At 42.0% G+C, this 27,104-nt stretch overlaps 1 protein-coding gene across 2 annotated transcripts in view; it reads left to right on the top strand.

Moving 5' to 3' along the window:
* Window positions 1–6,839: 6,839 nt before the first annotated feature.
* Window positions 6,840–27,104, top strand: part of kif9 (kinesin family member 9) — a 103,194-nt gene continuing 82,929 nt past the window's right edge. Inside the window, exons 1-3 of one of the 2 annotated variants that reach the window (XM_063057198.1) lie at window positions 6,840–6,938; window positions 9,082–9,183; window positions 16,428–16,593. In XM_063057198.1, the coding sequence (XP_062913268.1) occupies window positions 9,088–9,183; window positions 16,428–16,593 (262 nt within the window). In that variant the 5' untranslated portion in view covers window positions 6,840–6,938; window positions 9,082–9,087. The remainder of the gene's footprint in view (window positions 6,939–9,081; window positions 9,184–16,427; window positions 16,594–27,104) is intronic. The other variant, XM_063057188.1, reaches the window with a different exon arrangement.

Genomic DNA, 27,104 nt, shown 5'->3' with positions numbered 1-27,104 from the left:
AGAAAAGATGTGGAGGCTTTGGAGGGGTCACAGAAGCGATTTACTAGGATGCTGCCTGGATTAAAGGGATGTGCTATGAGGAGTGTTTGGACAAACTTGGGTCATTTTCTCTGGAGTGACAGAGACTGAGTGGGCACCATTAGAAGCTTATTGGATTTTGAGAGGCATAAATAGACAGCCAGTATCTTTTTTTCCCCATGGCCAAAATCTATAATACTAGGAAGTATGCAGTTAAGGCAAGAGGGGGCAAGGTCAATAGGTTGTCTATTGACTTATTAGTTTAATTTGCTCAGCAAAACATCATAGGCCCTTTGCTGTGTTTTACAATACATTTTACGTGTCAAATCTTTCCTAATAACTGTTTGGACCAAAGTCCCACACAGGACTCTAGTTAGAAAAATTGAATCACATGGAATAAAAGGGTCAGTAGCAGTACTGATAAGTCATTGGCATAATGAAAGAAAGCAGGAAGTTGTAGACACAGTGAATTTTCAGACTGGAGGATGTTGGTATGTGGAGTTTCCCAGGGTGAGCGCCAGGACACCTGTACTGATGACTTGGATATGGATGTGCACAATAAAATTTCAAAATTTGTTGAGGGTGTGGTAAACATTGAGAAGGATAATAATGGATTTGAAGAGGCCATAGAAAGGCAGTCAGAATGGGAGACCAAGTGGCCAATGAAACTTGATTTAGAGTTTAAAAGGATAATCATGAGATACAAGCAGATTGTGAGGATTTTACTTTATATTGAGTGTGGCTATGATATGGACCTCGCCGCCTATAAAGGGTGGCAGAAACAGAATTAATCATGCATGGTTTTTAAAAGAGAATTGGGTGGGAATTTAAGGGGAAATAATTTACAGGCAGAGTAGAGTGTTGTTAAAGAACAGACTGGATTATTCTGCAAAAGCCTACAAGATCTCATTAAATGCCATCACATCCTGTACATTTTAGCTGTACGAGTACTGAGAAGTCAATTCACGCACACCCTACTTAATTAAAATGTTGTACTGACAAACGAGCATTTACCCCACAAGCTAATTAACTTTTTTCCACCACTTTTTCCTGGCTTGCTCAGTATTTTCAGCATTTTGTTTAATTTTCCTACTAATTTATTTTAAAGCAACTCCTCAATATGTCTCTCCTCATCACTTCTTTCTCCTGTAGTGCCCAAACTCAATCTGTTTTCCTTTGCACACTCTGCAGTGCTATACCATAAAATATACGAGCAAAATTAGGCCAGTTAGCCCATTGAGTCTGCTCCATCATTTCATCATGGCTGATCCATTTTCTCTCTCAGCCCAATCTCCTGCCTTCTCTCCGTATCACTTCATGCCCTGACTAATCAAGAATCTACCAACCTCTGCCTTAAATATACCCAAAGACTTGGCCTCCACAGCTGCCTGTACTGTCCTTTTGTACTGTTAATTTTATAGCACCTAATGAAATTTCATTTGCAAATAGTAGTCTCAGGCCAAAACGGCTAGTGGCATGGAATGTAATAAACAAGTAGTATTGTTCTCCAATGCTTGTTAAACTTGAATGAACCTCTAAGCCACTCTGTTTTAATGAAGGTGGCTGAGGAACAAATCTTGGACTGGATATCTCAGCTCTGTGAATACTTGAGAGATAGGCTGTCAGTTTGAAGACCTTTAAAGAGATTGCATGTTTGACAGTGCAGCAACTATTTCCTGCACCAGAGTGTCAATCTAGCTAACAGAGTTATACAGCATAGAAACAGGCTCTTCAGCTTAACTGCTCCAGGTCAGTCAAGATTTCAATCTGAGCTATTGCTATTTCCATTTCCACGTTATCCCTCTAAACCTTTCGTATCTGTGTACCATCCAATTACCTTTCAAATATTGTTAATGTACCTGCCTCAACCAATTCCTTCTGGCCACTCATTCGATATAATGATCACCCTTTCCATATAATAACACTGAGTTCGGCCCTGACTGTCTGCCTTTCAATCAGTGCCGGAGAAGGAATCTGAGAGCAGCTTATTGCTGTGCGGCTCGCTGTGACAGGTGGGTAGACCGCTGCCTTGTGTGGTGTCCCTCTCTTTCAATGAATGTCAGAGGATGTTTCATGGTTCTGCGTTTCTGGATTGGACTATTGCGTTTATGGGCTGTGGACTTTTTCAGACTTATGGTTTTTATGTCCGTGTTTTTTCGCCTGTTCCTTTTCTGGTTGGTGGTTAATATTCTTATTGTATTGTTAGTTTTTTTGTGCGGAGGAGGGGTTGTTTGGTGGACAATGTTCTTGCTCCATTTTGTGCGGGGGAGGGGGTTTGGGGGTTGATGATCGGGATGACGTTTTTGTGCATGTTGGGGGTGTGTTTGACGTTTCTCACTGAACGATTTTCATGTTCTTTCTTTTTTTGTGGCTATCTGCAGAAGACGAATTTCAGAGTTGTATATGGATACATGCTTTGATAATAAGTGAACCTTTAACCTTTAAACTTGAATTAAGAATACAATGACATATTATTTTTTATTGGTGTTGCCCTTTGAACCCTCTGAGTGGAAAAAGTTGCACCTCTGGTTCTTATTAAATAATCTCCCCTCTAACCTTATACCAATGCCTTCCAGTGCTTGATTCCCCAACCATGGGAAAAAGTCTATGAGCATTCAACCTGTCTATGCCTCTCATAGTTTTATACACCTCTATAATATCACCCCTCACTTTATTATGCTCCAGTGAAAAAAATCCCAAACTGCTCAATTTTTCTCCATAATTCAGTTCCTGAAAGCCCAGCAACATCTTGCAAATGTCTTCTGCAGTCTCTCTGGGCATTTCAAAGCAGAGTGACCAAAACCAAACACGATATTCCAAATGTGGCCTCAGCAACATCTTGTACAACTGCAACATAACATACCAACTTTTACACTCAGTGCTCTGATTGATGAAGGCCAACATGTGTAAAGCCTTCTTCACCACCCTGTCTACCTGCAACACCACTTTCAGGGAACCATGTGTTTGTACTGCTAGGTGTTTCTGTTCTACAACAACAGGGTCCTACAATTCACTGTGAAAGTCCTAACCTGATTTGTCTTCCCAAATACAACACCTTGCACTTACCAGAATTAAACTCCACATCCCGTTCCTCGACTCACTTACCCAGTTGATCAAGATCAAGATTTCTAACTATCAGACTACAGAACAGTCCATGAACACTGCCTCATTATTCCTCTTTTGCACTATTTTTATAACTTATAATAATTCTTACCTCTTGCACCATAATGCTGCCTCGAAACAACAATTTCACAACAAATATCAGAGATAATAAACTTGACTCTGTCTCTGAAAGTAGGACCACAAATTCACTATGTCACAGTCCGATCCGTGAAGTCCGCATACCGGTTCACGATCTGGTCCGTGGACTCAGACTCCAGGTCTTCCAGTTCTCCTTTGTTTCGGTTGGGTTAATCATAGGCACCTGATTCCCATTTTGGGGCTTGGAATATAAGTAGCCTTGGTTCGAGTGTGGGCTGCCGGTTTGTCTTGTCAAGATCCCCTGGGAGCAACCTGCCGGTGGAAGGTTAGAGCGGCTACTTGCCATCTTTAGGCCGCGTTGGAGAACCATCGCTTCATGAAGCCTTGTTGTCGGTAGTCAGAGCTGTCTTTGCGGTATGGATTCAGCCGTTTCCTGGGCCAGTTGGGTGGCCATCAGCCACTCCGAGTTAGGTAGGGATCTGGCTGTTTCCATAGCCAGCTGAGGTTGCTGGCCGTAACTGCGACTCGGAGCAACCCCGATGCAGAGATGGAACTGTCTGTCATTCTTCGGTGTTTGCCTCTTCTTTGTCCTCGCCTCTGTAGGGTAAGTCAGGCCATTTTGCCGCTGCCCTGCGGGGGGATCTGTCTCTTCTTGTCCTCGCCTCCGTGGGGTAAGTCAGGCTGTTCTGCCATTGCCCTGCGGGGGGATCTGTCTCTTCTTGTCCTCGCCTCTGTGGGGTAAGTCAGGCCGTTCTGCCATTGCCCTGCGGGGGAGAGGGGCCTGTCTTGTCTTGTCTTTGCCTCTGTTGGGTAAGTCCAGCCGTTCTGCTGTTACCCAACGGATGGACCTGTCCCACCTTGGTGTGGAGATAAAGTTGAGTCCCGGCTTGTCTAAGGATAAGTCCCGGCTCTATGTCTATGTACTGCCCAGTCTCATGTTAGTGTCATGTTAAAGATGAGTCCCAGCTTTTCGAAGGATAAGTCACAGGTCTATGTTGATGTACAGTTCCCAGTCTGTCTCCGAGCTCCAGCCTCCGAGTTATCAGCCTCCAGCCTCAGGACCCCAGCCTGCAGCCTCCAGCCTCAAGACCCCAGCCATGTCCTGTGCTGTAGTCATGTCATGTCCTTGCCCGGTTCTGGGGTCTGAGCCCAAGGCAAGACTCAGGTTCTGGGTCCTTGTCCAGTCTCTGGCTCAGACTCCAAGCCCAGGCTCCTAGTTCATCGTTCCTTGTCCAGGTTCCCTGTCTAGTTAATGTCCTAGCCCAAGTCTGCGTTCTTGTCCCTGCTCCTTGTCTGTATCCTGTCACGTCCCTACTCTAGTCAAGTCCTGTTCCTTGTACTTCAGTGTCTGGGTCTTGCATTTGGGTCCACTCACCAGTGCCCCCCTTATGACACACTAATGGATGAGTTCTGGGAAGAAATGCCAAACACTGACCTTGGCAGCCAAATACAGGTGGTAAAGCAATACTCTCACTCAATGTCAGCAAGACCAAGGAGCTGATTATAACTTCATGAGGAAGAAACCAGACACCCATAAGCTAGTCCTCATTGGGGGATAGGAGCTGGAGTGGGCCAGCAACTTTAAATTCCTCAGTGTTATCATTACAGAGGGTCTCTCTTGAGCCCAGCATGTAAGTGCCATTACAAAGAAACACAGCAGCTAAAAACTGAAATGGTTCGATTTGTTATGGTGAACTTCAAACTTTATTCCAAACATGGGCAGGAAATGTCCACATTACACGATTTGTACCAGCAGGCCAACCTCCAGAGCACCACATAACATCAAAAGATGTAAGCATTCTGCAGGTTGCTCGGGATTGGAAAATGGACGTGGGCTTGGAAAAAAAGCTTGTGTTTCCCCCAGACATTGCCGCTACAACATTCCGGCCAGACGTGGTCCTGTGGTCCATAACAGCCAAGCTGGCATATGTTGTGGAATTGACAGTACCATGGGAAGATGGTGTCGAAGAAGATTATGAGAGGAAAAAGACCAAGTACTCTGAACTGGCAACTGAAGTTGCCCAGAATGGCAGGAAGACCAAGATTTTCCCTGTAGAAGTGGGATGCAGGGGATTCGATGCTACATCTACGACCAGTCTATTGAAGAAGATGGGGGTGAGGGGTTACTCCCTCCAACAAGCAATCAAGTCCTTGTCAAATGCAGCAGAAGAAAGCAGCAATTGGATTTGGGTGAAAAGGAAAGACAAAAACTGGGCTGCAAGATGAAGACAGGAGGATATGGAACTGAGGGGGGTGTATCTGGGACGCCAGGTAGCACTGTTGAGCCCTCTGGAGACGTCGTGGGTTTACCAACCAAGCGTCAAAGAAGGAAGATGCCCACCTGATGACCCCGATGACGTACCTACCCTCCCTCCTTGTCACCACTCCAAACCCACTGCCAACATCGAGAGTGCCAATTTACCATAGGGATTGAAACAACAAGTCCTAGTAGCTCTACTGCAATAGTGTGTAATCCAAGCCCGCTAATCGTCCAGATTTATGAGTAAAATCTTGAACCTGAACCACCGGTTCTCTTCCTCTTCCCACAGACAAGACCCGGCATGCTGAGCATTTCCAGTATTTTCTGGTTTATTTTCTTGCAGGCCACATCTCGCCACCTGCGGTATCTCCCTGATGGTATCTAGCGATTCGGATGTAGTGGGCCACATTCCTGCCCTCCGGCATTCCAACTAAACATGGGCGCACTATGGATGTCTTGCTCCCAGAACCACTCCCCCCCCCCCACCCACCACCGGGACCACCACCACCAGTTTAGCCAGTTTATTAAGATACGAGAGATCTTAATAGGTTTATAAATGCTTCTATATGCACATAGAATTCAGCAACTCAGCGCAATGATAAATCCCGCGCAATTTCTCGTTAGTGAAACAGCGCTTATTCCTAATGCAGGAACCTCTTCCCCAACTTCTGCCTGACTCGCAAAAAAATCTCCAGCAATTCGTATTTTGTTCTTGTTTACTGAAGATCGAGATTTCCACGCAGGCTAAACTCCCCCACCTAAAACTAGTTAAATAACATTACTGGAGGGATAAAAGCAGAATATGTTGGAAATCCGCGGCAGGTCAGACGGGGTGAATGGAGAGGGAATCAAGTCAATGCGTCAGTCGACTGTTGGTTAGAATTTTCTGTTTTATTTCAGACTTCCAGCATCGGCAGTGATTTATTGTTGCCACGGCCAGAGATATGCTTTGTTCTGGGCTCTTCTGGCAGTGTTTATTTTCCCGCCTTCATTTCCCTTTGAACAAATCACCGCACCGAACGGGAACGGCAACACTTCAGCGAAGGGACTCAGATCAGGGATACCCCCTGACGACGGGTATGTTCCCTCGCCGACCGCGCGTCGTGTTTCCACGGCGACCGTGCCATGGCAACGGTCGCCAGCGTGCGCTCAGCACGCGGGTTGGGGAACGAACCGTGGTCACCTCTGAGAGCAGAGGAGTAAGCAGACCGCCCGCGTGCTGTTAATGGAACCCGCGTGAATAACACTGAACGAGACCAGCGAGGATCCACTATGGCAGAGCACTCTTGCCCCGTTACCATGGGTATAGTTTCCAAGGTATCACTGGCCCGGCAATGCCAATGCGGCAAGTTGGAGCTCTCTGAATGCGATAGGAGAGCCAGAGGAAGAAGGGGAGGGAGACGAGGTCTTCAATACTTCAATTTAAAGAGCGAAAGAGAGAGAAAGCAGTTATACTTTGGTAACACTTCTTCAATCTTATCCTAAACTCATATAGACTGGCTTTATCTGGGCTTAGTTGTTCATAATTCAGTGAGAAGGGGTGTGGAAAGGCATACGGAAAACTTTTTGCTATACTCCTATTGGAAGATGGAGGCGGCATACATAGGAAAGCTACATTCACCAGGGCAGTCGTATACGTTATTGGAGCTTTGGATGACAAGTCTCCAGATCTTCGTGGCATCTTAAAAAGATGTGGCTACTGAAATAATTTGTGTTGGATCTAATGTTCAAATATTCTCTTAACTTAGATTGCCCTCTGTATCTTTGAATTAATATCCCTTGCTCCATTGAATGTAGGGATGACTTACAGCGGACTGAAAAGCTTGAGCATGTACATATTAAGAAAGAGGATATGCTGAAGCTTTTGGAAAGCACCAAGTTGGATAAGTCACTGGGACTGGATGAGATGTACCCTAGGCTACTGTGGGAGGGGAGGGAGGAGATTGCTGAGCCTCTGGCGATAATCTTTGCATCATCAATGGGGATGGGGGAGGTTCCAGAGGATTGGAGGGTTGCGGATGTTGTTCCCTTATTCAAGAAAAGGAGTAGGTAGAGCCCAGGAAATTATAGACCAGTGAGTCATACTTCAGTGGTTGGTAAGCTGATGGAGAAGATCCTGAGAGGCAGGATTTATGAACATTTGGAGAGGCATAATATGATTAGGAATAGTCAGCATGGCTTTGTCAAAGGCAGGTCGTGCCTTACGAGCCTGATTGAATTTTTTGAGGATGTGACTAAACGCATTGATGAAGGTAGAGCAGTAGATGTAGTATATATGGATTTCAGTAAGGCATTTGATAGGTACCCCATGCAAGGCTTATTGAGAAGTAAGGAAGCATGGGATCCAAGGGAACATTGCTTTGTGGATCCAGAACTGGCATGCCCACAGAAGGCAAAGAGTGGTTGTAGATGGGTCATATTCTGCATGGAGGTCGGTCACCAGTGGTGTGCCTCAGTGATCTGTTCTGGGACCCCTTCTCTTTGTGAGTTTTATAAATGACCTGGATGAGGAAGTGGAGGGATGGGTTAGTAAATTTGCTGCAGACACAAAGGTTGGGGGTGTTGTGGATAGTGTGGAGGGCTGTCAGAGTTTACAGCAGAACATTGATAGGATGCAAAACTGGGCTGAGAAGTGGCAGATAGAGTTCAACCCAGATAAGTGTCAAGTGGTTCATTTTGGTAAGTCAAATAAGATGGCAGAATATAGTATTTATGATAACATTCATGGCAGTGTGGAGGATCAGAAGGATCTTGGGGTCTGAGTCCATAGGACACTCAAAGCTGCTGTGCAGGTTGACTCTGTGGTTAAGAAGGCATACGGTGCATAGGCCTTCATTTAGGAGCCAAGGGGTAATTTTGCAGCTGTATAGGATGCTAATCAGACCCCACTTGGAGTACTGTGCTCAGTTCTGGTCGCCTCACTACAGGAAGGATGTGGAAACCATAGAAAGGGTGCAGAGGAGATTTACAAGGATGTTGCCTAGGCTGGGGAGCATGCCTTATGAGAATAGGTTGAGTGAACTCGGCCTTTTCTCCTTGGAGCGGCAGAGGATGAGAGGTGACCTGACAGAGATGTACAAGATGATGAGAGCCACTGATCGTGTGGATAGTCAGAGGCTTTTTCCCAGGGCTGAAATGGCTAACATGAGAGGGCATAGTTTTAAGGTGCTTGGAAGTAGATACAGAGGAGATGTTAAGGGTAAGTTTTTTTACGCAGAGAGTGGTGAGTGCATGGAATGGGCTGCTGGCAATGCTGGTGGAGGCAGATACAATAGGGTATTTTAAGAGACTCCTGGATAGGTACATGGAGCTTAGAAAAATAGAGAGCTATGGGTAACCCTAGGTAATTTCTAAGGTAAGGACATGTTCGGCACATCTTTGTGGGCAGAAGGGCCTGTATTGTGCTGTAGGTTTTCTATGTTTCTAAATATATCTGTATTTGAGACCTTTAACAATTTAACCACTCGAGACAATAAATATTTAAGTCACTGAGGCTTGGTTTATTGACAGTACAGCTGGTGCTTCACTGGTCTTAGAGTTTTGAAGCTGGAAGAATACCTAATATTTCATTCTCTAATGTTTGTACTTCATTCCATTTTCAGTATAACATGGACAGCAAAAATACAGGTGTGAAGGTGTTTGTAAGAATCAGGACAACAGCTAATTTTGCCACAGATATGATTGAGTGCTTCTCTGACAATGAGGTAAGAGTATTGTAGAACACCATGGTGGGTTAAATTTTAAAAGAAAAATAATGATAAAAATCCAGTTGAATTATTACAGATAAAAACATGAGTGGGGCCTTGTGGAACTTTTTGGTGGGCTTGAGATATCATACTTTATTCGGCAGTTGGCAGTTTAAGAAGAGTGGCCCTTAGAAGGAAAAGGGATGAGGTCCTGAAGAGATTATATAAGGAGCTAGGTAGGAAGCTGAAAAGCAGGACCTCAAGGTTAGTAAGGTCTGGATTGCTGCCTGTGCCACGTGCCAGTGTGGGTAGAATAGCATGATTTGGCAGATGAATGTGTGGCTGAGGAACTTGCGTAGGGGAGTAATCTTTTTTACAGTCGACGTTTCAGGCCGAAACCCTTCGGCAGGACTGGAGATAAAAGCTGAGGAGTAGATTTAAAAAGTGGGAGGAGGGGAGAGAGGAAAACCAGGTGATAGGTGAAACCTGGAATGGGAGGGATGAAGTAAAGATCTTAGAGGTTGATTGGTGGAAGAGTCAGAAGACCGTAGGGCAAGGTTTCAGATTTGTGGATCATTGGGATCTCTTTTGTGGAAGGTATGACCTGTACAAAAGCATGTTACACCTGAACCAGAGGGCGACCAATATCCTTGCGGGCAGATTTGCTAGAGCTATTGGGGAGGGTTTAAATTGGTCTGGCATGACAATGGGAAGTAGAATGACTGGTCAGAGGATGGGGCAATTGGTATACAGCTAGATGAACCATGTAGAGAGAATGTGAGGAAGGATAGGGCAGAATTGGAGTCAATGGGATGGATTGAAATGTGCCTATTGTAGTGCAAGTAGTATCTGAAACTACAGTGCTGTGGCATTATGGATACGTGGCTGTCACAAGGGCAGGAAATGGCTGCTGTATGCTACGAGGTTCAGATGTTTCACTTGGACAGGGAGGGAGGTAAAAACAGTAGGGGAGTGACATTGTTAATCAGGGAAAGTATCACAACTACAGAAAAGGGTGATACCATAGAGGGGTCATCTACTGAGTCAGTGTGGTTGAAGTCCGAAACAGAAAAGGAGCAATCACTCTATCAGGAGCACTCTATAGGCTACCCCCACCCCCGCCACCCCCACTGCCCAACAGCAACAGAGGCACTGAGAAGCAGATTTCACGAGGCAATCACTCTATCAGGAGCACTCTGTAGGCTCCCCCCCCCACCCCCACCGCCCAACAGCAACAGAGGCACTGAGGAGCAGATTTCATGAGATGCAAAAATAACAAGGTTGTTGACTTCAGCTTCCCTAATATTGATTGGCACCTCCTTAATGCAAAATTAACAATCTCCCTTAGGAGAGAATTTTAAAAAAACAGAGCATGGATTTAAAATAACTAGTAGAAACATTGAAAGGGAGATGGGTAACATTTGCCTGTAAAGATGGTAGAATCAGGAACACTCATCATATATGAATGTATTTGGATGTGTATTGAAGGAGTTGTGACCCGTGTATGAGCCATATATCTATTTTCTATCTGCACTGTATTTTGTGTTGCGCATTTACTGATAGTTAGTTGCATGGGTGGAGGCATGGTAGAAACAAAGAGTTTAGTTACATATTCATGCTTCATCTTTAGACAAGTTTAGTTTGGGTAGAACTGGAGAGTGGGCCGGATATGATGTCTTTTTTTTGTTGACCATTTAAATACGCTTAAGTACATTTAATAGACTGATACTGTTTATTTTGTTAAATCGCTAGTTTTGGCTTCATTTGTTTTATCATTTCAAAATTGTTTGGCTAGTTTATTAATAAAGGATCAAATGTATACTTCAACATTGGAACTTGGTTACTAGATTGATAGCACGTCATACAGTATCAATCCCCTGCGTTTAGTATCTAAGCGGTTTTGGTTTGTTTTCAAGTAACCACTACAAGCTGCGTTGCTGGAATGAGGAATTAGGCTAGATTTATTGACCTGTACAGTTCTTCAGATTGGTCATTCATGTCCTCTAATACATTAGAAAGCCTGGCAGGCATTCTAAAACAAATGTGTTACAATCGATCTGTTAAGAAAGCTCAACTAATTTACCAATAATTCACAGACAAGAGAAGGTAGTATTATCTTGTTTTCTTTGCTACTTTTGCTCTTGTTTCATCAGTGAATCAAATTTAGTATTTTTTGCGCTCAGATTTTTCATTGTTCTCATCCCCATCCTATTCTTGATCCTACAATCCTCTACAGTATTACCCCTATTTTCATTTAATTGTGGACTCCAATATATCCCTGTCTTTCTACCCCCAACTTTGGAATGGCAGGTTTGTTACTGTGAAAATGAATCTACTAGTCTTAATGCCTTTCTTTTTGATCTAATTTTCATACTCACCAACTTTAATGTCTTCACTGATTTGATATCAATTTTTCTGAATCAAAGTTCAAAGTAAATTTATTATAAAGTACATAAATGTCACCATATTCAACCCTGAGATTCATTTCCTTAGGGTTATATATGGTGACATATATGTAGTTTTGATAACAAATTTACTTTGAACTTTGATTTGGAAAAATTGATACCTGATCATGCTTTGGTGAAGTGCTTTGAAAGTTTTACTAAAGATATAAAAATATTTTGATCTACAGCTCTTGCATTAATTTTACTCATACTCCATAAATAACTTAACCATTCCCATTTGGCAGATGCATAAGAAAATCAGTGGAACACAAAAAATATATATAAACCTGTATAGGCCAGATGACTCATTGAGACTGATCCACTAATCGATGAAATACTAGATCATTTCAATCTGCTCGCAGCTCCACCTTTCTGTAATTTTTGATTTCCCCTGTTGAGAAAAGTCTATGTCAGCCTTGAATATGTCCAGTGATTTAGTTCCACTGTTGTTTGGAGTTGAGAATTCTAAAAGAAGAAATTTGTTCTCATCTCTATCCTATACGGGCAGCCACTTATTCTGAAACTTCGGCCTGTTGTTCCACATTTCCTTCATGAGTAGAAACATCCTCTCATCATCTGCCTTGCCAAACCCTTGGAAGCTTGTGGTTCAACAGGATCACCTCTTAGAAACTAGAATAACTAGAGACCAATCATTCAAACATTCCTTCTCAGATAACCATTTCATCTCAAGAATCAAACTTGTAAAACAAAAACAGAAAAATGCTAGATATACTTACCAAGTTAGGAAGCATCACATAGTGGACAGGAAGTCAGTTATTATTCCAGTCAGTAACCTGAGACATTTAGTTTCATGAGGCACTTCCTCCCTCACCTCCATTCTGGGCCCCAAATATTCCTTCCAGGCAAGGCAACACTTCACCTGAAAATCTGCTGCGGTCATCTACTGTGTCCGATGCCTCCTCTAAATTGGTGAGACCCATCAAGTACCTACGCTCCATCCTCCAAAAGCAGAACTTCCTGGTGGCCAAAACTTAAATTCTGATTTCCATTCCTGTTCTGACATGTCGATCCATGGCTTCATCTTGTGCCAAGATGAGGCCACCCTCTGGGTGGAGGAGCGACACCTTATATTCCATGTAGTTAGCCTCCAACTTGATGGCATGAGTAGCGATCTCTCCTTCTGATAAAAACATTTCTTCTTTTCCCCCCACCCTTTCTATTCCTCACTTTGGCCTTTTACCTCTTCTTGCCTGTCTATCACTTCCGGGTCCCTTTCTCCTTGCTTTTCTTCTTTGGTCCACTCTCCTCTCCTGTCAGATTCCTTCTTCTCCAGTCCTTTACCTTTCCCACCCACTTCGCTTCACCTATCACCTGCTGGCTAGCCTCCTTCCCCTCCCCTCATCTTTTTATTCTGGCATCTTTCCCCTTCCAAGTCAGTCCTGACGAAGTGTCTCAGTCTGAAACCGACTGTTTATTCATTTCCATAAATGCTGCATGACCTGCTCAGTTCCTCCAGCATTTTGTGTGTGTTGCTTTAGATTTCCAGCATCTGCAGACATTCTTGTGTTTATCAGTTAGAAAGTAAGCATGTTCTATTGAACTGAAGATGGTGAGAAGGAGTGGAGAAAACAAAAGGGAATCAGTGATAATTTGGAGCCTAAGGAAAAATTAATGCAACAAAGGATGATGGTGTTAGATGATATTGGAAAATGAATGTCAACTGCATATGATGTATCTAAAAGAGAAACAGATACAGGAGATGAATGGAGACAGGCAAGAGAAAAGGGAATGCTAGAACTGACAGTTATTTCACATCCAATTGGAGGGGAGGGAAGGAGTTTGATCCAATTGATCAAACTATAAAATAAAAAGATGCTGTAAATATCCAGGGGTCCAGGCGATCTCACAGCATTTAAAGAGAGAAAATATAAGCAAGTGTTACCTACTTATATTGAATTTTTGTATAAGAATTGACCATTTCCAATACAAAAAAAAGCAGGCTTTCTGAAATTACTGAATTCAGTGTTGTGTCCTAAAGCCTGTAACATGCTAAGTCGAAAGATCAGATACTGTATCTCAAACATAATGTTGGTCTTTATTACAACAATGCAAGAGACCAAAACCAGAGATCAGAATGAGAGTGAGTTGAAGGATTAAAGTGACGGGACCTTGAAGCTCAAAGTCGTCCTGATGACTAAATGGAGGTGATCCACAAATGGTCATCTATGTGCATTTTGTTTTACCAATGTAGACAGGGCCGCAGCATGAGCAGCAGGTACCCATACAAACTTTACTTGGAAAGTGTGTTGGGTCCTGGGAAGATATGAAGGGAACAGGTATAAAGACTGGTGTTAATTTTCTGGCCTCTTGTACTGTTCAAACTAAATTTAACATAAACTCAAAGTTTAAAGTAAACTTATTATCAAAGTAGTTAGTGTATATGTTACCATCTACAACCCTGAGATTCATTTTCTTGAGGGCAATCACAGTAATTACAAGAATCACAATGGAATCAATGAAAGACTCCATCCAACAGGATGAACAAACAGCCAATGTACAAAAAAAAACAACAAACTGTGAAAATACAAAAAGAAAAAAAATATAAATAAGCAATAAATATCAGGAATATGTGATGAAGAGTCCTTATAAGTGAGTCCATATGTTGTGGGAACACTACAGTATTGGGGCAAGTGAAATTATCCCCTCTGATTCAAGAGCTTGATTGTTAAGGGGTAATAATTATTCCTGCACCTGCTAGAATAATGTGGGTCCTGTACATTCTTCCTGATGGCAGCAGTGCTCCATGTAGATATCCTCAATAGTGGGGAGGGCTTTAAGCATGATGGACTGGGCTGTATCTATTACTTTTTGAGGGATTTTATGTACAAGGGCATTGGTGTTTCCATACCAGGCTGTGATGCAGCCAGTCAATATACTCACCATTTCACAGCTATAGAAGTTTGTCAAAATTTTAGATGACATGCTGAATTTTCGCAAACTTCTAAGAACATAGAGGCACTGCCACGCTTTCTCCGTAATGACACCAGGTAAAGCCCTCCCCACCATTAAGCACATCTACATACAGCACTGTCGCAGGAAAGCAGCATCCATCATCAAGGACCCCCACCATCCAGGCCATGCTCTCTACTCGCTGCTGCCATGACAAAAAAGATACAGGGTTCTTAGAACCCACACCACCAGATTCAGGAACAGTTATTACCACTCATCCATCAGACTCTTAAACCAGAGGGGATAAGTTCACTCGCCCCATCACTAAACTGTTCCCACAACCTTTGGACTCACTTTCAAGTACTCTTCATCTCATTTTCTTGATATTTATTGCTTATTTATTTATTATTTTTTCTATTTCATATTTGCACAGTTGTCCGTTGCACATTGGTTGTCTACCCTGCTAGATGCAGTCTTTCATTGATTCTATTGTGTTTCTTGGATTTACTGTATATGTCCACAAGAAGACGAATCTCAGGGTTGTATATGATTTCATGTACTGTGATAATAAATTTACTTTGATCTTTGAATCTTCTAATTAGGGAATATTAGTGCCCTCAGCACTCAATATTGAGTTCAACGATTTCAGGCAACTAACCTTTCCAGTATGTATGAGAATTTCTGAGTTCTGACAAAAAAAAAGTCCTAACTCTACAGATGCTGCTGCTCTGCTGGGTATTTCCAGCATTCCCCTCCCATTTCAGATATTCAGCAATGTGTTTCCAGTGTTACTTTTAATCTGTTCCTCCTGCCCTCATTCAGTTCCTTTATTTACATCTCCTCCAGAAAGATCATCTGCAATCTGTCACCACCTTTGATCTTTCATCAGAGCTAGACAAAACTGGAATAAAATTAGAATGTTGACTGGCTATTTTCAACAATTTCTCTTTTTGTTTTGTATTTTCTATCTCCTCAACTGCTTCCTGTGCAAGTATATCCCTTAAACGTATGTCTCCCCAACAGTTGATTCAATTGTTGAATGACTTGCCTTTACTCCACTCTCTTGCAATAAAGGCCAACCTTCCACTTACTTTCCTAATTATTTGTATGCTGACTTCCTTGAGCATCATTTGCAAAAGAAAACAATTACCATCTTCTGAGAATAGCTAAATACAGACATAAATGAAACTTTTCCAATGTTGTCTGTTTCACAAGGAGTAAAGAGGCACAGCCTGAGTTGTACAGGCCTGTGAATAGATGAGGTTAGATTTAGAAAACCATTTTCTAATCACATTGTGGTGTCCTAATGACTGAAATATGTTGAATTGGAATATCAAATGCTGTTCTTCAAGTAACATTTGGATTCAATTGAATAACAAAAGAGACTATAAAGACAGAGAGGTCATGTGTTATCCATATTAAAAACAGTATGCCTAAACCAAGTTGTATAAATTTTTTTGATACATTTTAGTTTAGGTCAGTCAGGCTGTGCTAGCCTATCTCAGTACTTTAAAAAAGTAAGGATGAGTTATTGGATATTATCATGTATAGTTTCTGTTCTTGATCAAAAACAATGCAAGAATTTTTCAACTTTTCTGCAAGTGCCTCCTATCTGGGTATGAAAAAGAAGACTGTGTATTGAAGCTCATGTCAGGATTAAACTATTTGAAATCACTTACGGATTGGTTTAAATATTACTTTTATACCCCAGCAGATCTCGTAAACTTCAGAATTAAGATAGCTGTCAATCTTAATTCTTCCACAGCACAAGTGAGAGTTAAACCATCAAGTTTCATTAGAACCAAATTGAATTCAGTATATTTATAAATCAATTGTGTTATTGTAGACTTTACCTTGAACTGATTTTCAAAGCTTAGACAAATAACTTCTGTTTAACATACTTTGCAGACGATTAAAATTCACACCAGACCAGACCAGCGTAAAGAGGTAGCCAACAATCAACATTGCAACTGGTTATTCAAAGTAGATGAAATTCTTCATGATGTGCCTCAAGATGTTGTGTATAATGCCGTTGCAAAGAAAGCAGTCTCCAGCATGATTAATGGCTTCAGCAGTACGTAGCTTTAAATTTTTAAGTTGGTGAAGATGTGAGGAATTTCACCCTAGCCATTTTCATGAGTATAAAGATCGTGTTGTTGACCACAAAGGGAATAGAACTTGTGGTTACAACATTGAAAGAAAAATCTATCCTGCAGTATGAACATGGAAGTAAAGTTGTAGTTGGCAGTGCAGTAGCTGTGTATGGAAACCTGATTTCCCCAATAGATGCAATAAGTGATATGAAATATTAAAACTTATAATACGTTTAATACTCTTGACAAATAAGGTGTGTTCCAGGTGAATGGTGGTCATTTCCCTAAGGTATATACAGTGACTTGACAAAAGCCCAGGTGCTAAAAGCACTGAAACATTAACAGAAAGAACTGACTTTCAATCCACCGTCAGTGGCAGATCTGTCAAATATCAGTCCTTCATATTCCATGAATCATTGTAACATACTACATGTCCCCATTGTCGAAAGACTCCTTAAAACTACATTTATGTCTGTTTCTTGATCACTTTCTCTAAATTGTTTTCTTATTTCTAGGATGAGATCTGGGGACTAAACTATTTTAGTGACTTAATAAGTCTGTCATACAGAGGTAGGTAGGAAAGAGGTTGCATATAGGGTGTGAGGAATCTACAAAAGAAACATATTGGTTTAGTGAGAAGGTGTGTTTTCTGCATATGGGATATATTACAGCTTTATCAACTTTGAAAGGGAGAATGGGAAAAATAATGCGCAAAATGGGAAGAGACTGGAGTATAGTACTCTACATAAGGATCTGAGTGTGTGCATGAATCACAGTTGGTATGCAGATACAGCCAATTGTTAAGAAGGCAGTAAAGACTGTTGGTCTTTATTGCAAAGGAGAGGAGGGTAAAAGCTAGAAAGTCATGCTACATTTGTGCAATGTGTTGATAAGACTATACTTAGAATGTATACATTCTTGATCTTATTTTAGGAGAGATACACATCTATTGCACAGTATAGACAAGGTCCACCTGGTTGATTCCTGGGATGAAGGCAATAAACACTATTTTGCCAGGTTGGGATTATACTCATTGGAGTTTAGAAGAATGGGAGGTGATCTTACTGAAGATCCAGAAAAGGAGGCTTGAAAAATAGGTGTTAAGTTGAAGTTTCCTGTCATGGGAGAATCTAGAACTGCGAGTCATAATGTCAGAATAAGGGTTCACTGATTTTAGATGGAGATAAGAAGGAATTTCTTCTGTCTGGATCCATGAATCTTCCATCCCAGAGAATTTTGGAAACTAAATCGTTGAATTTATGCAAGGCTGAGTTAGATATTTGGACTATACAAGAGATGAGGGTTGAGGGGAACAAGCAAACGAGAGGTGCTGAGACTATAGTTGAGACTATTCATTAGTGGAGCAGGCTTGAGAGGACATACACAGAAGGAAGAAACTACAGATGCTTGAATCTGGAGCATCAGGATACTAGACCTACAAATGCTCCTTGACCCGCTGACTTTGTTCAGTAGATTACTGCTTGAGAGGACATGTTGTTGGAGTAATTCCAAACTTATTCCTGTATTCAATCAATATGTTCCAATGTTGTCAGATTTGATAATACAATCTTAAAGTAAATTTTCTCAGCTTCCATCACATGCTTTGCCTGATATGGGAGTGAGTTCATGCCAAGTGAATTTAATTTGCATTTACCCTCTTCGTATAAATTGTACTGTAACTAGTCTGAGTTGTTCATTTTCTAATCCATTTTCCCGTTCTCTTTATTCTATAGTCCACTGTCCTCACCTACAAATTCATTCTTCTTCCGTTTATCACTTCCACCGATCATTAACAAACATAAGAAATGATTCTTACATCATTTCCGCTCTCCCCTCACTCACCTACCAACCAACCACCTCTCATCTGGATCCACCTATCGCCCTTCCACTTTACTTCATTCCTCCCTACCCCACACACCTTACCATACTGGCTGTTTCCTCTTTCTCTTTCCAGTCTTGGCAAAGGGCTTTTACACAACACAGCACTTGTCCATTTCCCCCCGTCAATGTTGTCTGGTCCTCTGAGTTTCTCCAGCAATTTCTGTATCGTTCCAATTAATATTAAACATCAAGATTAAATAAAGTGGAAAAATAACTATCTACTTGTACTTTCTAATGCATGCCGGAAACTGAATTCTAATAAATGGAGTTAATGCCACAAAGGCTAGCCATTGTTGAAGTAAATCTAAGGGGGTCCGGTATGATATGTATCAAGCCTTTTGCCTCATTAGGACTGAATTCTATCTCTGGACTTTGTGGTGAGAGCAGCAATGAAGCAGGAGATCAGATGCATTGTAATGCAAGGACATGGAAATCAGGAATACACTAGCCCCACTGTAGTTAGCTGGCATTTCTCCACAGAACTGCCAGGTAGCCACCAGTGTGATGTGGCCCATTGTTTAAATTGTTAAATAGGCGCTGAGATAAACGGGCTGCTTTGCCTTGGCTAGTATCCAACTTCATGATTGTTGTTGGAGTTGGATTCATCTAGACAAGTAGAGAGTATTAAATCATTCTCCTGACTTGTACTTTTATATATAGAAGAAAAGCTTTGGATGGCCAGCAGAAGAGTTATTTGCTCATATACCCAGACTCTGAATTGCTCTTGTAGCCACAGTAGTTTTGAAGCAGGACTCATGCAAGCAGGCAGGGTATGATTTGAATGCTGACTCTTAAAGTATAGGAATGCTACTTGCCTCAGATAGAATGTGCTCCAGATCATGTGTGTGCACTCTGCTTCTTTATCTGAGAAATTCTGAATGCCTTTGCCAAATAGATGATTTTTCAAGTGACTGGTTATGATATCCTTAATAATGGAACACAACATTTTTCTAACTATGAATGTCAGACTAACTGATCTTTGATATCCTATTTTTCTCCCTTCATTCTTTTTTAAGAATACAAGCATTATAATAGACACGTATCCCAAATATAAAATAAATCTTGGAATTTTCAGTTTCCTTTATTTGTATTGAGAATGTTCTTGTCTAAAAATACTGAAGTGCTCATAAATATAGGATTGCTAATGTTACAATATATTATCATTGAAACCTATCGAATATTGAAAGACTTCAATAAAGTGGATATGGAGAGAATATTTCCTATGGCAGGGGTGTCTAAGACCAGAGGGGACAGCCTCAGAATACAGGTGTGTTCTTTTAGAACAGAGAGGAGTAGGAATTATTTAGGCAGAGAGTGGTGAATCTGTGGAATTTGTTGTCACAGGCAACTGTTGCAGTCAAGTCTTTATGTATATTTAAGGCAAAGGTTGATAATTTCTTGATTAATCGGGGTATGAGGAGATATAGGGAGAATGTAAAAGAATGGGGCTGAGAAGGAAAATGGATCAGCCATGACAAAATGATGGAGAAGACTCAATGGGCCAAGTAGCCTAATTCTGCTGCTATGTCTTCTGGTTGAAAACTAAGGGATATGTAAAAGCACCAAAATGTAGGTCAGAGTTGTAGAAAATTCCCTGTAGATCAATCTGTGTCAGTAGACAGAAAAATTGTGTTAATACAACAGATGGATAATCCTCAGCAGAACTGGCCAGTTATGATACAAACAGAGAAAGCAAGGTACCCAAAAGTATTAAATTTAATTATATTTTTCAAAATTATCGCTACCACTGCAGTTTATCACACAAATACAACAATGAAGCAAATTCAGCTGCAATATCAGAAAACACGATGCCTCATTACCCTCTCCCTCTCCCACACTTATCCCACTCACACTCGTATTCCATTGTGATAGAAAGTTCTCTGACTGCCCTTGTACACACTTTAGTGTTCCATGATTCCAAGTATCTCATACCTTATCTGAAAGGAAAAAAGTTTATTTTGCAAAATGAAGGGAGATGATTCCAGGTCCAATGGCTCACCGGACTGGAGGAGAGGATCCTCCTTTTTATTGGGTTTGGGTGTTGCGTTAGGCCAAAATCCTATCTGAACTGATGATATATATTAGGTATAAAGGGAAAGCACGTATCTTCAAGAGATTGTCCATATCTTCTTCCTTTAAACTATGAATATTTTATTTTTTAAATATATGTTGGGAATTCCTTGCAGTCAGTGACACATGCTATTTTCTAAGTTTGTATTACAATATTTTAAGAGATATCAACTCTGCAAACTCTCCTCACCCTCACCCTCTTCTTCCTCATCTTTATTCTCCTCCTCTTACTCACTCTTGCCCTCCTTGGGCTTCTCCTTCTCCTTGCACTATCTGGCAAAGAGCATAGAAGTGGTGGGGGAAGTCATCAAATCAGTCTGATAAACACAGAACATGACATCAGATCAGACATGGAGTAAATGATGCTTGAACAAACTAGGCTAGATATGCACATTTTACATAGAGAGATACCTAGCATATACACTATGGCATATGCTGAAGGTGCTACAGAGTTATGGAGGATCTTGTAGGTCAGGTCTTTGGGAGGAGAGATTCCATAACAACTCTATCCAGATGATGTGGATCAATTCTAAAATACGTGTAAATGAAAAGATTGTTGTAAATGTACTTTGAAATATGTGCATTTGTCCTGTCAACTTCAAAATTCTAAGTAAATTTATTATCAAAGTACATAAATGTTAACCTATACAACCCTGAGATTCATTTTCTTGTAGGCAAATTCAATAAATCCAATAGCCATAACAGAATCAATAAAACCACACCGACAGGGTGGACAACCAGTGTGCAAAAGACAATAAACTGTGCAAATACAAAAAGAAAGAAAAAAAGAAATAGTAATAAACAAATAAATTAAAAAGTCAGCAATAAATATCAAGATTATACGATGAAGAGTGAGGCCATAGGTTGTGGGAGCAGTTCAGTGATGGGACAAGTGAAGTTGAGTGATGTTAGACCCTTTAGTTCAAGGGTAATAACTGTTCCTGAACCTGGTGTTGTGAGTCCTGAGGCTCCTGTACCTTCCTTCCCATGGCAGTAATGAGAAGATAGCATGACTTAGGTGATGGGGGGGGGGGGGTCACTGATAATGGATGCTACTTGCCTGTGACAACGCTCCATGTAGATGTGCTCAATGGTCGGGAGGGCTTTACCTGTGATGGACTGTGCTGTATCCATTACGTTTTCTAGAATTTTCCGTTCAAAGGCATTGGGCTTTCCATATGAGGCTTTGATGCAGCCAATCAATATACTCTCCACCACACATCTATAGAAGCTTGTCAAAGTTTTAGGTATCATGCCAAGTCTTTGCAAACTCCTAAGGAGGTAGAAGCACTGCCGTGCTTTCTATGTAATTGCAATTATGCGCTGAACCCAGGAGAGGTCTTCTGAAAAGGTAACACCACGAAATTTAAAGTTGCTGAACTTCCACCTCTGATCCCCCAATGAGGGCTGGCTCATGGACCTCTGGTTTCCTCCTCCTGAAGTCAATAATCAGCTCCTTGGTCTTGCTGATATTGAGTAAAAGAGTTTATTGTTGTGGCGTCACTCAGCCAGATTTTAATCTTCTTCCCATGTGTGGATTCATCTCCAACTTTGACTCTGCCTACAACAGTGGTGTTGTCAGCAAATATGGCATTGGAGCTCTGCTAAGCCACACAGTCATAAGTGTAAAGCGAGTAGAGCAGGGGAATAAGCACACAGCATTGTGGTGCACTTGTGCTCATGGAGGTTGTGGAGGAGATGATTTTGCCAATCTGAATTGACTGGGATCTGCCAGTCAGGAAATCAAGGATCCAATTGTGTAAGGAGGTACTGAGGCCAAGGTCTTGAAACTAATTGATTAGTTTTGAGGGGATGATAGTATTTAATGCCAGTCTGTAGTCAATAAAGAGCATCTTGATGTAAGCATCTTTGCTGTCCAGATGTTCCAGGATTGAGTGAAAAACCAATTAAATGGCATCCGCTGTGCACCTCTTGTGCTGGTAGACAAAATGGAGCGGATCTAAGTCACTTCTCAGGCAAGAGTTGATATGTTTCATCGCGAAACTCTCAAAACACTTCATCACTGTAGATGTAAGTGCTACTGGATGATGGCAATTGAGGCAGGTTACCATGTTCTTCTTAGGTACCGGTATAATTGAAGCCTGTTTGAAGCAGGTGAGTACCTCACACTGCAAAAGCCAGAGGTTAAAACTCTCGGTGAACACTCCAGTGAGTAGATCAGTACAGATTTTAGTTCTCAGCCAGGTACCCCGTCTGGGCCAGACGCTTTCCATGGGTTCACCCTCCTGAAGTATGCTCGGGCATCATTCTCAGAGAATGAAATCACAAGATCATTAGGGGCTGTGGGAGTTCATGATGGTTCCTCCTTGTTTTGACGGTCAACACGAGCACAGAAAGCATTGAGCTCATCTAAAGTGAAGCCCTGTTGTCGCCTCTGTCGCTTGATTTTAATTTATGAGGTGATGGTGTTCAAGCCCTACCACAACTGTTGACCATCCTTCATTGATTCATGTTTAGTCCGGAATTGCCACTTTGCCCATGAGATGACTCCTGAACTTCTTTTAACTTTCTTAGTTGCCAGACTTGAATGCTTCTGATCTGGATCTCAGCAAATTGCAGATCTCATCGTTCATCCAGGGCTTCTGATGGGTGAAAACCTGAATGATTTTGTGGGGACACACTCGTCTACAAAGTCCGTGACAACCATGGTGTATTCATTTAGATCCTCTGTTGAGTATTTGAACACGGCCCACTCACTGACTCAAAAAATCCCGTAACCACTCTTCTGCCTCCCACAACCACTTCTTTGTTGTCCTTATCTCTAGAACCTTGTGCTTTAGCCTCTCCCTGTATGCAGGTTGTAGAAGGAAAGCCAAGTGATCAGATTTCCCAAACCGTAGCCTGGACATGAAACAGTAAGCATTCCTTATCTTAATATAACAGTGGTCTAGTGTGTAGGGACCTCTGGTGCTGCAGATTGTATGCTGATGGTGATTGGGCAGGGATTTCTTCAAGCAAGCTTGACTGAAATCCCTGCAACACACACAAAATACTGGGGGAACTCAGCAGACTAGTTAACATCAGTGGAAAAGAGTACAGTCCATGTTTCGAGCTGAAACCCTCCTCAACTGTGATGTGAAATGCATGGAAGTGGACTGTTTCTTGTTTAGTGATGGCATCAACCAATATCTCAAGTGCTTGATTATAGACAACTGCTGATTGTATGTAAACTGCAGTCAGGATTACAGAGAACTCCCTTGGTAAATAGAACAGTTGGCATTTAATTGTTAGGTGTTCAAGGTCTGGGGAACATGAGTCTGACAAATCCATCACATCAGAGCACCATAGAGAGTTTATCATGAAACACCTTTTTGCCTTTTGCATTTTCTGACTCAGCAGTTCGGCTTATTCTGTGTCTCAAGAAGCCTTCAGTTCTGATCACCATACAGGCATACTCGGAGATAAGACACAGAACACAATTTCTCATTTCCCTTTGATATACTCATTTTGCCTCCAGGTCTGCAATTTTGTTCTCCGGCAACTGCATATTTGCTAACAAGACGTTGGTTAGAGGGTCCTCATCCTTCTGCATTTCAGCTCGGCTTGGAGTCCTCCCTCCTGCCTCATTTCCGGCCATGGCGATGAACTTTGATATGCTTAAAGGTGGTGTACCTGCTTACTTGACAGCTAAGTCTGCCGAGTTCTTCTGAAGATCATGAAATCTGTAGTTCAGTAAGTTGATTTAAAATGTGTTGCTTAAAGGGACATTACAATCTACAAACTACAGTGAGAGTAATTCAAAAGAAATATATTTAGAAGTATTGTACGTAGCCAACAGAGCGTCGGTCGTGATTCACCAGCACCATCTTGCAACCATACCTGGTGATATGTGAAGACACAAAGGGTGTAGGAGAGCCTGTCTCCAACTCTTTTTATATAGAACCACAGGAGCAACGTTTCTGGTCTTTACAAGCTTCATGCTAGCCAGCTCTGCACACTCAAGATACAATTATGCATGGAGCAGTTTTCTGTGTCCATTGAAATGCAGGTAAGGGATGTCCAAAGTCTTTGTACTCAGTAATATCACTGAAGCGCACTGTCACCCAAGAGCAAATTGCTGGTCTTTATGGGTCGAAATATTACAACCCAGTACAGTGTTCACATCAGGGAAAAGACTTCTGCCAACTTGGAACTGATAATCTATGTTCTTTAGATATGAAGACAATGATACACAAGCCATAATGTGCCTAGCCTCAAGAGCGTTCCAGTGGTGCTGTGGAACGTTCTTCACCTCCAATTTCCCAGCCTGGTTACAGGCACAGAGAATCAGAATCAGAATCAGGTTTATTATCACCAGCACGTGTCGTGAAATTTGTTAACTTAGCAGCAGCAATTCAATGCAATACATAATTAAAAAATTTAAAATAAATAAATAAATAAATTACCGTATATGTATATTGAATAGATTAAAAATTGTGCAAGAAACAGAAATAATATATATTTTAAAAGTGAGGTAGTATCCAAGAGTTCAATGTCCATTTAGGAATCGGATGGCAGAGGGGAAGAAGCTGTTCCTGAAACACTGAGTGTGTGCCTTCAGGCTTCTGTGCTTCCTACCTGATGGTAACAGTGAGAAAAGGGCATGCCTGGGTGCTGGAGGCCCTTAATAATGGACACTGCCTTTCTGAGACACCGCTTCTTGAAAATGTCCTGGGTATTTTGTAGGCTAGTACCCAAGATGGAGCCGACTAAATTTACAACCCTCTGCGGCTGCTTTCGGTCCTGTGCAGTAGCCCCCTCCCCCCCAATACCAGACAGTGATGCAGCCTGTCAGAATGCTCTCCATGGTACATCGATAGAGGGTTTTGAATGTATTTGTTGACATACCAAATCTCTTCATACTCCTAATGAAGTATAGCCACGGTCTTGCTTTCTTTATAACTGCATCGATACGTTGGGACCTGGTTAGATCGTCAGAGACCTTGACACCCAGGAACTTGAAATTGCTCACTCTCTCCACTTCTGATCCCTCTGTGAAAATTGGTATGTGTTCCTTCGTCTTACCCTTCCTGAAGTCCACAATCAGCTCTTTTGTCTTACTGACATTGAGTGCCAAGTTATTGCTGCAACACCATTCCACTAGTTAGCATATCTTGCTCCTGTACACCCTCTCGTCACCATCTGAGATTCTACCAACAATGGTTGTATCGTCAGCAAATTTATAGATGGTATTTGAGCTATGCCTAGCCATGGGTATATAGAGAGTAGAGCAGTGGGCTAAGCACACCCCCCCGAGGTGCACCAGTGTTGATCGTCAGCGAGGAGGAGGTGTTAACACCAATCCATACAGATTGTGGTCTTCCGGTTAGGAAGTCGAGAATCCAGTTGCAAACGGACGTACAGAGGCCCAGGTTCTGCAACTTCTCAATCAGGATTGTGGGAATGATGGTATTAAATGCTGAGCAATAGTCGAAGAACAGCATCCTGACATAGGTTTAGTAATGTCCAGGTGGTCTAAGGCCGTGTGAAGAGCCACTGAGATTGCAACTGCCGTTGACCTAGCGTGGCAATAGGCAAATTGCAATGGGTCCAGATCCTTGCTGAGGCAGGAGTTCAGTCTAGTCATGACCAACCTCTCAATACATTTCATCACTGTAGATGTGAGTGATACCAGGCGATAGTTATTAAGGCAGCTCACATTATTCTTCTTAGGCACTGGTATAGTTGTTGCCTTTTTGAAGCAAGTGAGAACTTCCACCTTAGTAGTGAGAGGTTCAAAATGTCCATGAATATTCCCGCCAGTTGGTTGGCACAGATTTTCAGAGCCTTACCAGGTACTCCATCAGGACCTTCCACCTTGCGAGGGTTCACTCTCTTTAAAGACAGCCTAACATTGGCCTTTAACACAGAGATCACAAGTCATCAGGTGCAGCAGGGATCTTCACAGCTGTAGTTATATTCTCCCTTTCAAAACAGGCAAGAAGGTGTTGAGTTCATCTGGTAGTGAAGCATTGCTGACATTCATGCTATTAGGTTTCACTTTGTAGGAAGTAATGTTTTGCAAACCCTGCCAGAGTTGTCGCACATTCGAAGTCACCTCCAACCTCATTCAAAATTGTCTCTTCGTCCTTGAAATAGCTCTCCGGAAATCATACCTGGTGTTCTGGTATAAGCCTGGGTTGCCAGACTTGAATGCCACAGATCTAGCCTTCAGCAGACGATGTACCTCCTGATTCATCCACGGCTTTTGGTTCAGGAATGCACAGTAAGTCTTTGTGAACACACACTCAACCACACAGGTTTTAATGAAGTCGGTAACAACTGCAGCATACTCATCCAGGTTCAAAGGTGAATCCCTGAATACAGTCCAGTCCACTGATTCAAAGCAGTCCTGTAGTTGCTCCAGTATTTCCCTTGTCCATACCTTCTTGGTCCTCACTACTGGTGCTGCAGTCTTCAGTCTCTGCCTGTACTCAAGATGTAGTAGTACAGCCAGGTGATCAGACTTCCCAAAGTGAGGGCGTGGAACATCATGGTAGGCATTCTTGATGGTGGTGTAACAATAGTACAGTGTGTTGTT

The sequence above is a fragment of the Mobula hypostoma genome, chromosome 1 (assembly GCF_963921235.1).
Source record: "Mobula hypostoma chromosome 1, sMobHyp1.1, whole genome shotgun sequence".
Lineage (NCBI taxonomy): Eukaryota > Metazoa > Chordata > Chondrichthyes > Myliobatiformes > Myliobatidae > Mobula > Mobula hypostoma.
The sequence above is the reverse complement of the archived record's forward strand: the minus strand, read 5'-3'. Positions and strand labels throughout refer to the sequence as shown.